This window comes from Rhyacophila brunnea, unplaced genomic scaffold (assembly GCF_057557595.1).
Source record: "Rhyacophila brunnea isolate RB1 unplaced genomic scaffold, BYU_Rbru_1.0 scaffold_15, whole genome shotgun sequence".
Lineage (NCBI taxonomy): Eukaryota > Metazoa > Arthropoda > Insecta > Trichoptera > Rhyacophilidae > Rhyacophila > Rhyacophila brunnea.
Window position 1 is genome coordinate 27272870 of NW_028232806.1, and position 15275 is coordinate 27288144.

At 31.8% G+C, this 15275-nt stretch overlaps 1 protein-coding gene across 1 annotated transcript; it reads left to right on the forward strand.

The window, feature by feature from the left end:
• The first annotated feature begins 3476 nt into the window (after positions 1–3476).
• Positions 3477–9929, forward strand: LOC147075084 (uncharacterized). The gene is made up of 5 exons (XM_085943096.1): positions 3477–3621; positions 4291–4491; positions 5411–5597; positions 8292–8612; positions 9127–9929. The coding sequence occupies exons 2-5, from the start codon at positions 4360–4362 to the stop codon at positions 9192–9194; spliced, it is 708 nt and encodes a 235-aa protein (XP_085799222.1). The 5' UTR covers positions 3477–3621; positions 4291–4359; the 3' UTR covers positions 9195–9929.
• The last annotated feature ends 5346 nt before the right edge of the window (positions 9930–15275 follow it).

Genomic DNA, 15275 nt, shown 5'->3' on the forward strand with positions numbered 1-15275 from the left:
ATTTTACTTGCTAACAAAACTTTGGCCTTTGCTGAGTGTTTCGCAATGTTGCATGTCGGTTTTTCAGTCGTTTGCAGGTTTAAGGGCAATTTCAACATTGAATGAGGCGTTCGGCATCTTTCTAGTAACGTGGCCGCTATCCCAGAAGCAGCAACTGCTACAGCATTTTTGGATCTCGCACGAACGCTACGAACAGTAGCCAAAATCAATGACATGAGGAATGTCTTCCCAGTTCTACCGGACGCGTCAAGGGAAAATAAGCCACCATTTCCATCATCAATTGCCTCCATTAACATATCGTACGCTTTTTTCTGTTGGGGGTTCAACAGTGGTACATTCATTCGAACTGATTGGTTCAATGCATCTCGATCATATCCACGTTCACGTACCTATTCTCGATTGAAAGCGTCGTTCATTCCACGATATGGCGTTGGCTTTCCTAACTTGACTAACAAACTGCTGCACATGAGGTGACACATGTATTCGATCAAAAGCAAAGCCTGGTTATATAATATCTCCTCATTCACCTTGAGATCAGGATTTCCTGAACTGACACGAATTCGATGTAAAATGTCTTCTGACATGTCATCCTTGTACTTGTTCTACAGTTCAGGTGGATTCGATGGGAAGCATGTCGAAATAATGATAGCAAATAATGTGCTAATTTGGCGATGCAGAAACAATTGCTTCAGCGATTGTCATATCCCAATGAGTATCGTTTTCAAGCAAATTGAACTGTTGACATGAAGCACGAAATGTTGGGCACACTACACCATTGACAGTTAGACATTTCGACTATCATTCTTTCTTTTGTTTGTTTGTTTCTTGTTTATTTTCTGGTTTATTGTTTATTGTTTCTGTCATGTATCAGAGATGGCGTTGTATATGTATTTAATTTTTTTGTGATTTTCTTTTATTTTCGATTGCGCGAGATCCATCGTTCAAATGCATCGATATCAGTCAAAAGCCGTTCCATACAAAATGTATGAGAAAATGAATTTTCTTCATAATCCGTGATTTATCCGATGTTTTAATAGTTATTCTGCTATTCGGGGTGGAGACAAATCCAACAAATCAAAGATCATAAAAATCGGTCCAGCCGTTCTTGAGTTATAAATGGTGTAACTAACCCGACTTTGTTTTATATATGTAGATGTCAGGAAGAACATGCACCAACATAACCGCTACACACATAACTAAGAGCACTAAAAATACTATTCCTCATAACTATCATCACTATCAGTATCTTCATCAGGAACGGAGATGGAATTGTTAGTCAAACTTATGTAAAAATTATGGTAGACTGGGTCTAAAAATTGTAGCAAAGATATCAGATCGTTGTATTTTTTTTTGTCAATACACAGCGGTCCTGAATAAGCTTGTGGGAATGAAATTGACGACACATCACTGGGCCGTCCTCTTCTATTGAGTGAACATATTCGGAAAGGTTCATCGTTCAAACTGTATTTAAATTTTATACATCCAAGTCCATCACTTTTAATCACTTGGATCCAAAATAATATTAAAAAAAAATAACAAAACATCAAATGGCTTCATAAGATATCATTTATAAACAAGATTTAATTTAATAGCAGCCATTTTTCAATGTGCGAACGTACAAAATAAACTTTGCTATTGCTATCTAGTAATAAAAATAGACAGTGGTGAAGGGTTGAGGTAGCCTGTGAAGATATGACACACATTTCAAAAACTAATTAACACTATCTGCAATCTGTATTCTTAGTTTGATGAAAATAAATAGGCATGACTGACAAAGTTTAGTGTCCACTATTAATGTCAGATCTCCACAACCTACCTCCATCCTTCGACACTGATTACAGATCACAAGACTCTCTCTGGTTATATGTCTAACTCTTCAGCGTTAAAAATATCAATTCTAGTCTTATAGCGCCTGTACACATGCATGGAATTACTGTCCGCAATAGTGCTTGTTTTAAACTATTGTGACAATAACGGTTTCCATGTAAAAGTGCTGACTGTCTCTCCAATCTCATTCTTAAAGGGTAAGCAAGACGCGATGTTGTCATTAATTTTATACTACTATTTGACAGGACGTATTGAAAATCGGTTAACTTCAAAATGAGCAGTTCGTTTTTTTACCGACAGGTTCGCCATTATTGTTCTACAGCGCAGGCGCACATCTTACTTGTGAATAAAAAATCAGCACAATTCAAAAGCTTCCAAACTTGTTTGATCCACGCACGCAATCTTTCTAACTGTAGGATAATAGATACATGTACCCCATACATTTTCTTACTGTGCACAGTAAATCCATGCACATGTAAATGGGGTATTACTACAATAATAAATTATTAGTTTAACATTTTGACATTTAGAGTTTCTTATAATGTGCCTGAATTGCCTCGATTTTCTGCACTTTCTAGTTTATAACATGTCTGTTTATTTTCGTGTTGAAGAAGTTATTAGTGAAGATGACCTTTCTTTCCATTGCCCTTGTAGTCCAATGTGTAAGGCAATGGCTTCTCATCCGATTGACAGTGTGTTCACAGTAGATAATATTATATTATGTTCTTTTCTCATAGCCTGGGTGTTTCTTTGATTGTGTCACTGTTACATACTACTATTATTATAATAATATTGTTTCACTACTACATACTACACTATCATTGGGTTTCATGGCCTGTTGCAGTCTTAAAAAGAGAAGAAAATAAAAAAGAATTCAAATTATAAATATTGCTCATTACCACATCTCAAAAAAAGAACATTGTGAAAGAATAAGCAATCTTGAAACAGGTGAATTTTAACCTTAACTTATGAAGTTCTTTTACATCATAATAATCTTATAAAAATATTAATTATCTGCATTTTCAAGAATCATAAAATATTATGAGTTCAAATTCAGATAGCTTTGCTTTTAAATCATCAGCTATGTTAGTTCATTAATAAATAATTGATCAGCCATAAATCTTCAAATCTCATTCTGAATTCGAAATCGAAAATTGTGTCAAACAAATGAACAGTAACAAAACCGGAATAGTTTAATGTCTAATTTTCCGATTGGTAATAATATTATGTTTTCATTATTTAAAATAAAATGTTTCATTCCTCACAATTAAGATTAGTAGTTATTTTAAGTGTTTCATTATATTTACAGCATTTTAAAATTCTCTTTTGATTATCAGTGCCATCCTAGTCAGAAAAATGACAGGGTAAGTGAAAATGTACCGTTTTTTTCTTCTAAATAAAAATACCAGTGGCTACCCAATAATCTATATAATATCCTTAACAATAGGTATATATATCTAAAGACTGTCAAGATTAATACATTGTTGTGTTTAAAGAAAAATTCAATTTGATTCACGATGATTCTATGTATTCTAAACTCTATTGGCTTGTCGTGTCAAAGAACCACAATATTGTTTTTTGTAAATATTACAATGGCATGAATATCATTATATTTTAATGCAGTGAACATGTTTTTATTACAGGTGCGTTCCGAAATGTAATTCTTGCACAAGTTTTGGAAAAAAACAAATTTCACCAAGTAACCTGAGATGTGGATCGAACGGAAATGTTTCCCAAAAAAAAATTATCCAATGCTGTTGCTGTCCGAAGAAGGCTGTCATCGCGAGGAAAAAGGTAAACTAACATCTAATACCCAGAATAGATTTAAGTTGAATAACATATTGAACAGTGGAATTTCAAATTCTCAACTGAATAAATTAGAAACAGCAAACACGGTTTTTCAATAAGCTTATCGGCTCTTATTTATGAAGATTTTATAATCCTAATAATCCAAAATCTTCTTATTAGTGATTGAACTTTTTATCATTGAATATTTTGACATTAGAAACTAATAATCTAAGATATTCACAATATAACGATTTAAAAAATATGTACTATAATAATAATAATATACCGAATAAAGAAGTATACCGAGTAGATATGTCAAATTATTTCTGAAACATTTCCACATTACCATTCGAAGTGACTCTCATGCAAGTGAGCTTTTTTATGTAAATACAACTTTTACAATACAACCCACAAACGAATCAATTAGATTGAAAATAGCCATTGCTTTCCCAATTGCAGGTTAATTATATTCTTTTTCAGAAAAAAATGCTTACTTTCTGTCATGAGAAAATCATCCATACAGTATCAACTTAAAGTTTCAATTTGGTTTGTTCCAAAAAATAAGAGTAAATTCTAATTAAATACATCCTCGTGTTTCAATTGAATAAAAAATTAGAATGTGCGTTTCATAGAGAAATGACAATAATTTAAAAAAATTGCGTGCTTTATTTTCAGCGTTATTGTCAACCATCTATTCCGGAATCGTTCGCTCCTCGTCCCATCTATCGCAAGCCATGTGCGACGATGGATGACAACACTGTATACAAATTGTCTTATAAGCCAGTCGCCAACATTCAGCTTCGGAGCGCTGCTGTGGTGCAACCGGGAAATTTGACTCTGTCCTGCGGTAGAATGTCCGGTGATACCATCCACAGTGTGAGAATTTTTGTTATAAAAAATAGTCTTTAAATAAATTGTTACTTACTTATATTCTGGGGGCTATCAATTTCACCTGATGATTAAAATAATTGTGCAATTTTAGAGTGATTGTTCGACTTGTAAATCATGCTATATCTATATAACACTTAGTTTATCATTAATAACCTATTTTTATTTAATTTTTAATTTAATTTAATAATTAAATTCATTATATTGGTTGGTACTTGAATTGATATGAATTTAGTCATTATTTTACTTTTCAACCTTTAAAAATAATTCTCATTTAGAGTGTGGGACTTTGACAGACTTTGTACTCCATTATGTTATACTCACAACCTACTGCTCTCTCAAGATTATTATTGTTTGAATTCTTCAATCTAAAGCTACCATCTATTTTTGGTGGAACAATATTTTACCTAAATATTTTATGATAAAATTAGAAAATTCATTGCTTTGTTTATATTATTTATTTTGATTCCCTTCAAAAAATGCTCTTTACTTACACTCATAGATGTCGATACTGTATGTCGATAGTGTTTTCTTAAAAAAATAATTTTCTTGTTCATTTTTTTCAAGTAATCTTTCTATATAAAGAAACTATGGTATGTTGGTAATATTGTGTAGTGGCTTAAAAATTTTAAAGGTTTTTTCTCAGTGCTCTGGTGAAAAAATTGGTTAACTAATGTGTCACATATCAGTACACTCTCTTTTCAATAGATGGCACTGTTGTATTTATATGTCATAATACCATAATAGATGACATTATAATAAATTTAATTATTATTAGGGCTATGTTATTGTAGTCCTAATCTAATAGTCACCTTCATAATATTATAATGACATGAAGAAATTATTATAATATCATGTTTTCACTATGTATAACGATTACAAAACATTGATAAATATTTGATTTCAGCTGTCGTATCTCCCAAACAAAATAAAGCTTCCTAAGCCGTTCATTCCATGCGACCATGATTTGACAGGCAAGGGGCCAATGCAGGAGATTACAACTCATAAGCATGATTACGTTCCGAAACCACTCAGCGTGAGACGTCCATTCAGTGAATCGGGCAATTTGTGCAACTCTAAAATGCCAATTTCAGGTTCAATCTTACAACTAATTAAATATAATAGGTTCTTAGTCTTTTATGACGTGATGTTATTTTAAGGTGGTGTCAAATAGTGACAATGATATTCAACTGACTTTACCTACTATTTATTTATAAAATTTATAATAAAACTCTCGAAAGATCAGATTGCTGCAGTAACAGCAGACATTGATAAAACTTAACGATATTAAAATTCGGCCACTCAATCACTTGTATATTCAAAAACTTACCAATGTGAAAATGTGGGACATCACTGCAATGTTCAATGTTCTTCCAGCGATGTTGTCGTCTCTTCAATATGTAGGTATCCAATTAGCATAATAGCGGATAATAACTAAATCGCCTGCAATGGACAAAGGTAATGTCATTTGTCTCAGATTTGAATCGCAGGTCTGGTAAATTCGCTTGTTGTTTCTCAACGTGCTTGTAGACCCAAAGTATGGACCTACTATGTTGAGCAAGTGACAGTCTCTGTCAAATGTTCATGTCAAAAAATTTGTTACGAAACCTCTTCTTGAGGCGACTAAAGTCCACGCCGGATTGTAAAGATGATTTCAAAAAAAGATGAAGTAGCATTATGTTTACAAGTTTCAGGCCAACTGAGCATTGAGTGCAAGAATATAAAAAGGTACCGAAATATTTGGTCTATTGCATTGTAAAAAGTACCTACATCAAAAAAATTAATTTCACTAAGCAGAATAACCTCATTTGACGATATGTCTGAACCAAATCCAGGGTGGGCATTCCAGATATGCTTATTATGATGCAATATGTAGGGCTTGAAAGACTTCTCACTCTGCAAGTGTGGTGAGATTCAGATCACAGACCACATCGTGAAACTTGTACGCTTTCACCGGAGGAGTTCCAGACATACGCCGAGCTGAACCGGAAGCTATTGTGTGGATTCATGCTTTGGCGGTTTCATTGTGACTTGATGTATAATTATGTAGTTTGTTTTTCTTTCCCAATTTTTATTATATTACCCTCGCCATATGACTATATACGAGGGTGGGTCAATAAGTCCTTAGAAAAGCCGACAGGTGGCGCGACTAGTACTGTAAGCGGTTTGTTTTCATGCAGCGGCACTACCGATTCAGTATGCTGCGAAGTTTCAATCAGATTGGTCGGGTTGTTGTGTGTTTCTCGTACATTTAAAAAAAAAATTTGCTTGTGGAAAATGGAAAAATGGAAAATGGAGAAAATTGAGTTTAGAGCTGTTATTAAACATTTTAATATAAAAGGGTTAACAGCAAAGGAAATAAAAAATGAGTTGGATTTAGTTCACGGCATATCTGCTCCTTCACTTGCAACTATTTATAACTGGTTAAATTAATTTAAACGTGGTCGTACATCAACAAAGGATGAACCACGCTCAGGACGTCCTGTAGAGGTGACTACACCAGAAATGATCAATAAAATCCACGATATGGTGTTAAGTGACCGAAGATTAAAGTTGAGTGAGATAATTGAGGTTACAGGGATCTCAAAAGGTAGCGTCATTTCTATTTTACATGACAAATTGGGCATGAAAAAAATTTCTGCAAGATGGGTGCCGCGTTTGCTCACAGTCAACAATAAACGCAATAGGGTGGTGGCCTCTAAAGCCCTGTTGTCGCTCATGCAACGCAATCCGGATGAATTTTTTCGTCGCTTTGTGACTGTAGATGAAACATGGATACACCACTATACTCCCGAGACGAAAGAACAGTCAAAGCAGTGGATTGCGAAAGGCGAACCATGTCCAAAGAAGGCGAAAACCGTAAAATCAGCTGGTAAGGTTATGGCTACTGTATTTTGGGATGCACGTGGAATTATTTTCGTTGACTATTTGGAAAAAGGAAAAACAATAACAGGGGATTATTATGCATCTTTATTGGACCAGCTAAAAAACAAAATTGAAGAAAAACGGCCTCATTTAAACAGGAAAAAAATCCTCTTTCATCAGGACAATGCCCGTGTTCACACATGTTTACGATCAATGGCTAAAATTGAAGAATTGAAGTTCGAATTGGTCGACCACCCACCGTATTCGCCAGATTTAGCCCCCAGTGACTTTTTCCTTTTCCCAAACTTAAAAAAATGGCTAAGTGGACAACGTTTTTTTTTCAAATGAAGAAGTCATCGATCGGACAAATGCTTATTTTGAGGACCTTCCGAAAACTTATTTTTCTGACGGTTCAAAAAAAATTGAGAAACGTCTAACCAAGTGTATTGAGCTCCAAGGAGATTATGTTGAGAAATAAAAAAAAAATACAAAAATAAAAACTGTTTTAATGCTTTTTTCTAAGGAATTATTGACCCACCCTCGTATTATATGCGAACATCTATGTAAATACTAAACATTCATGTATTGATATTTGCGCCTATCTTGGTCTCAGAAAACGGAGCTGGTTACGGCCACTAAGTGTGCATGCAGCAGAACATCAGTTTTTTTGGATTTGTCGAATGATGTAGGTACATAACTGATGAATGATTTACACGAGTCCAAATAAACAAATTTAAAACATTTTATTGTACATCGAATGTGTCTTCAGCTTTTATCACCATCTTTTTGATTGAATGCTCTGTTGTTTAAAATCAAGATATATTTTTAATGCACTAAATGCCTTATACAAGATCGTTGTATATTCAATGGTCATATTTTAACAACACAAAGTAAATTAATATCATAAAATTGGATTTTATCAGATAAAACGGTGAACAGGATGTCTTACGCTCCGCCCGGATACCAGTTGAAGCCGAGGTCGTTCGCCCCGATCAGGACATACGACCCGCCAAAAGCCAGCATCGATTCTGCCACAGTCTACAACTTGAGTTACATTCCCAACCCGGTGATCGCGAGGGAGAGTCCGTCGTGGGCCAGAAAGTCCGCCTACCAGAAGCCGTGCGGAGTCATGAACGGCGATACGGTCTATAACCTGTCCTATGTTCCGCCCGGTGAAGATTGCGAAGACGACAGCCCGCCCTGCCCGGCGGAAATTTGCTGCTGTGCCAGTGATACATTGATAGGTAATCGGTTTGTCTCTCTTCGCTTGGTGCGCATGCGATGGGGTGGAAAACTTTTATCTGACACTGAGTGACGATATTCAAATGAAAATATAAATAAATTGACACGATATTAGTTAAATTGTTTTTTGCGGCATCAAACTTACCGCAGTAAAAAAAGAACAGTAGGAACAGATTCTTAGATTTTGATCTCTGATGAAATTCGCGGCCTTCAGGTATTTAATCAATATTATCATTTTCTTTTACGGTTTTGCTTCACTCGCCTTGCCCTCAAATTTTCTTATTATTCTGTATTTAAAATACTGTCAAAGCGCTTCAAAAACCATGTACCTACCTATTTAATAATAAAATAAAAGCGGTTTATTCGTTTGCCAATATCGACACAATTTAAGGATTTCAAATTTTATCGAATGATCTAAATCATTGTGTCAATTAAGAATGACATACAAAATGCAGAAATATGTACATCTAGAACTTTAATCAGAAATATTCTAAATATTTTTTCTTGTTATTGCAGCTTGTTGCCCATATACCGTGAAGTGTGCACAGGAATACGAGCTTGAATACCCCAGAGCAGGTTGTTGACGCTTCGAACGGAGTACACCATTTAAAATCAATGTGTTATATTTTTTGTTACTTATCTTAAAACGAAATTTGTCTCGTGATTATTATCGTTTCTTTGTTATAAAATACCTGTATAACTAAAACTACTCCCGACGATGGATATGTTATCAAATTTTGAATTCAATATTTATTTTATATAGGTACTTATTTATATTTTAAAGTTAAATACCCTATTTAAAGTTTTAACTATGTACAAAAACTGGGCACCATAGTTATTTTTTAATTTTTCTGATGTCTTTGATGACCCTTTTAAAATTTACCATTGTTTATGGCTAGTACCTACTTAGGAAAACATTAAATATTATATTACCTTAAGAACCGTCAATACAAAATTGATTGTCTAAATACAGTATTCAATTGTATCTAATTAACTCAATCTCAACTTTGGCTTTTACACTTCAATTTGAAATATAAAATTTCTCATAAAATATCATTTCCAACTTCTTTTGTAAGAACTGAGTGACGCAGATTCATATTAACTTCAACGTGGACCATAAAACAAATATTATAATATGTCACTGTATATTTTTTTAATTTTACCTCTGCAACTATGTATAAATCAGTTTCAAAACTAACAAGTAGAATTTTGTCATTGCTTTTATAAAAAATCAATTTAAATTTTAGCATAATTTTAAGAGCATAATATTATGTGAGATGTGAAGAAGGTTTTAAATAAATAAAATTTCAAGTCAATCCAATAATTAAAGTTCATTATATTTATCATCAAGTTTTGAATATGTAAAATTATTCAACAACAGTCTTTTGTTGTAGTATTTATTATTCCATATAAAATGGAAAATTTCGTTGATTTTGTTTGCAAACAAAAAGCATATTTAATTGATCTAGCTGAAAATCAAAAAAAGCATACAACATAATAAATCAAGGTGCTGAAAAATAGTATAAAATTAAATATTTAATAGATATACTTGTCAAATATGAACGACACGGCTGATATGACAATTGTGTCTTCCCATATCCATTTTATTTTCATTCATATTTGTAAAAGTACTAAAAAACATATTTTATAACCACTGTCAGCACCGAGTTTTTCTAATAATAAATATAGGGAAAGGGACTTTGGGAAATTATTATTCATATTTACATATAATACTATAATTACACACAGATATTTTTTCAAAAATTTGGAAACGTGGCAAATGCTTACATAATAAAACTAAAAGCCGATACATAAAAAACAGTAGGTATGAATAATTTGGAGGTATTTCTTTAGACTAGTGAATTGAAAAATTAAAAATCACAATCAAAACAATATGTAAATATGAAATTGAAATAAGGGACAATAAGGAAAATGAATGAAGAGAAGCAGAAATCAAACAAAATGAAAACAATACATTATTAAGCCTTATTTTTTAAATATATATTTAGAACAAGAAAATGTATAATTACAACCATTGAGGATATTTAATATCGATAAGTATAAACTATTGTTCAAAGTGAAGTTGTGACAATCTATAAAAGAAAACGGCCACTTTTTTGCAATAATCTCTCATTATTAATATATCCGATTACCAAAACGAATGGCGCTGTCGCGTATATGACTACGGATCTCCGTTTACTACTCAACGTGGAATGTTCATCCTCATATACAATATACGTGAAAAATCTAAGTACAAAATTCACATTCATTATGAAGGAAGAACGGGCTAATATAAAATGTTGGTGTCACTTCTTTCCTTAATTCCTTCGTTTTAATTAATTTCTCCCGTCTTATTTTTGCTCGCACGTCGACAGCATAACCGAGACGGGGGCTATTTTACATATTGTGCTTTTACTCATTGAGACTCTGGACTCGTTTGTAAACATGACTTTCATAAGTTTAACTTTAGTCACTTTTTAAAGCGACGGGGTTTCTATCTATGGCTTTATTTTTTTTTTCTTTACTTAGTTATATTATATCAGGTCACCAAACTGTAGAAATTGTTATATTTCATTCCTATATAAGTAATTATTATTTCAATCTGACAAGCTCAATATTTTTATTTTTTTTTTTATTAAAATGTCAACCGTTATTCAATGAATAGAGAAAAATACCCACCACGCATAATAACTAAACAAATAGCGTTATTATAGTAAAACTTTAGTAAAATCTCTATCATGATTTCTGATGCGAGCACTCATTAATATTTACATTATAATAAATAATTATTATGAATCAAATCAAATACTAAAATGGACATTGGACAAATACTTCTTGTTTGCATCATCATTCCAGCGTTTTTAGTCATCTCTATAATACATAACAATCTATTATCATTCATGAACTGAATTTTTATATCATTATTAAAGTCATACTATAATACCAAATGTATTTCCATCGATCCTTGTTTATTACTTAGAATGTGTTTTACAATATTTTATCAGAAAATAGTGAATATCATATTTTTTGTATAAAAACTGTAAATTCAGACTAGGTATATAGAATTTTTATTATAAATAACAAAAAAGTCACTTATTATGGTGTATTCCACCGCCGTAATAAACAATTGTCATTTTTAATGAATTTTATCAGTATTGGGTATTTTTCAGGGTTCCTTGAATGGTGATTTCGTTGATATTATTTATTTATCTAAAATTGATATTTTCAGTTGAAATCTTACAATTGCTTGAGGGTAATGGACACTAAATAATTTTTGTGCATTTTCAATATAACATGAATGATTATGAGCATTAATTTATCAACATACGGTGCTGTGGAAGTTTTAATTCAAATCGATTATGAAACGACAACGGAGACAAATATTATCAGCTTACAGCTTATTTATAGGTGTCGGTATAATATTGTTTTGGACACTCGCTAAAAGTAAAAATAATACCTAGTGCGCAGCACCGTAATGCTTTTGGCAAGGAATTAATTCTCAGTTTCATAATCTGAAGTGAATTAACGTGATATGTCCTCGAATAATGAATATATTTTTTTTTTATTCAGAACAGTCTGCCGGGTTTCATATTATTCTAAAAAGAATACGACCCGCAACAGACTTGTCGATTTTAATGTCTGATACACTTACCAACTTTAACAAATTTGTTTAATTATTAATATTTTTTTACATAGTGGAGTAATACTTTTCATCACATGAGTACAAAACAGTCTTACCGGGAATATTGTTATACAACTCCGATGTAACTATGCTCTGCTGCCAAAGAATTATAACAATGTGGGAGTAGGATTCTAATAAATCGGCACGTTCCTCATTTTACTTTCCCACCATAGTATCTCTTCATAATCATCAAAGATTCTCTCTGACGATACGTACTTTTTCAAATAAATTCTCTTTTCACCGGTTATATTTCTCTGGCAGTAAAGTATAGGTATGTTATGGGAACACATTGGTATACAAGTCTTCAAAATTGCAATTTGAACATTCATAGAACATTTTTTTCCAAATAAACTGCATAATTTACATTGAAAAGCTTATGTTTAAATAAACGATGAAAATTATTGTAATTGATAATTCGGGATTCAATAATACTTCCATCAGAATACCTATAGAGATAAATATTCTACGATCAATAAACAGCCTGCAATATTATGAATTCTAGTAAATACACGTTTCTATAATGAAAATACATTTCGTTCCATCAAAAAAATTTATTATGTAAATGTAATATTGATATAAAAATCTTTTTGACAACAACCACACTCATCCTAACTAGATTTCCTTACAAAACTATTATAAAAATATTTTTGTATCAATAAAACACTAAATAATAACACATTATTTTTGTGACCACGTTAAAATAGTCATAAATCAACATACACCGTAACCAATTCGATATTCCACCTCGACGTTGGCAGAAAATGCAAATTTGACATGCTTGAATAATATTACGCCAAACTGCGCTAGGAGTGACCGACCAGTTTTGAACGAGCATGTACAGCTAACATACTTATAATATTATTTTTTATTAACTAGTTTTGGTGTTTTAGGTTAGCAATTTATTTTGATATTAGAATACTGTCGATAATTATTATTGCTATACTGTTTGTTTATTATTACATAATATTTAGTCTACCGTACTGATAATAATTTTCCCAAATATGATCAGTTACAATAATTATTCATCTTTATTAAATAAAGAATTTTACAGAACATCGAATGTCTTCAATCATTCCTATCTCAAATATTACAACTTATCAATATCGAGATATTATAACTTTGCTGTTAAAATTCATTTTTAGTCAGAGTAATAAATATGGAATGACTTGAGACATTAGAAATACTGCACTTTTATGAATGACTGAAATAAAATTTGTTCTCACATAATGACATAGTAATACCTCATTAAACATTGATACATGGAAATAGTTTCTCGATTTCGAGAACTTTTGAGCCACACTTGAGCATTACCGAGGCAGATATATTTACGTATTTGTCTATGGAAGATTTTAATGATATATTATTAATGCTAACCGCATATCACACAATCAAATACTATACATTATATAACACTAATACCGGAACATCCTTCGATCGTCATCCTTTCATTTGCAATAGAGAAGAAAACCATAATTTTCATAATAATTATACCTAATATAATTTGAGGAATATTAAGCCTCAAATTAATTTGTGCGTCATTTGATCAAATTCTGACAATCAATAATTTTTATTGAATTATCACAATGTGTTTGACAGCGTTTTTTTGATTTCCTCGTCTACTTTAATTCCATATCGCAGTAGACAGGAGATTTTTGACCGATTGCTATTATATTGAGTCAAAAATATGATGGCGTTAAAATAATAATATATAATATCTCTTTTGCAACATTCTATTAATAACAATTACATATTATATTAGTTTTTGTCAGTTTTCTATTATGTCCCATATCAGTGTTATATAAACAGTAATCATTAAGAGTGATACCAATAAATTTCATTTTTTTCTTATCCATTTAAGTGATAAATATATAAACCTATGAAGTCGAAGTTATAGCAGCACCTGCGTATCTCTCCATTGTTATAATAGAGAAGAGAGTTTATTCAAATGAAATCTTCCATTAACATTTTTAGCACCAGCAATACAAATGGTTCAGAAAGTTCCACCAAATACTATACCGTCAGGCGTCAGTGAACGGCGACACAAACCATATCATGATATAGAATCATAGACTCTCTTAAATGTGTCTGTACTAACTGTAAGATAAATTACTTATTTCATGATAAATACTTTTACGAGATCAATTGTAACAATAATTGTTACATTATGATTATAGCCTTGAAATATACTTTTAGTTTAATTTAAATTTAATAATTTTTTCAAGAATCTATCGGCGTATGATTTATATTTAAGTGGCCGTTTGTTTCATTTACCATTTTATACTCGTTCATATATCACCAATACCAGACATAAGTAATAGAAAATGCTACATAATTCCTTGTATGATATTTAATTTATATGATACAGTAGCAGAATGTGTATATAATATTATATTTCACAGTGGTATTATAAATATGGTATATGTATTTATATAATTATTAGATAATCATATGACATAGAACTAACCATGCATAATGTCTTATATGTCTGTTATAGGTATTATTTGGAATTCCAATATTATCAAGTGTTATTTTTCATACAATGCAAATTGCATTGCCATAAATGTGCCAAGTATTAGTGTTAAATATTCAGGTATAGTATTTGTTTTTGTATAAATATTGACTTACATCAAGTGGTGAACATTCAGCGATACAAATATTTCTGGAATGAAATGTTTTACTTACGAGTTATTGGCCATTAACTTTTTGTACGTGATTTTTTTTATATGCAATCTCCTTTTAGCTAATGTCACAGCCTCATTTTTAGCCTACGAAGATTTTTGTTTTTAATACCTTTTGTTTCCTTTTCTCCCCACCGCCCTTCAGATTGTTCTCTGCACATTCAGTGATAGTGCGTTTATTCATTTCCAATATAATATAATTTAATTACACATTCTCTGCAACTATTTATTATCACCGTCTGACAACGCGAGCTATTTCCTATCTCAAATATATCTGTTATTTACACTATCACAGTATTGCCATA

Excerpts from the sequence above, each read along its gene's own strand:
- LOC147075084 (XM_085943096.1), top strand. The coding sequence starts at position 4,360 with ATGGATGACAACACTGTATACAAATTGTCTTATAAGCCAGTCGCCAAC. Across the intron at positions 5,598-8,291 it reads CTCTAAAATGCCAATTTCAG|ATAAAACGGTGAACAGGATG; the intron begins GTTCAATCTTAC and ends GGATTTTATCAG. Across the intron at positions 8,613-9,126 it reads TGCCAGTGATACATTGATAG|CTTGTTGCCCATATACCGTG; the intron begins GTAATCGGTTTG and ends TTGTTATTGCAG.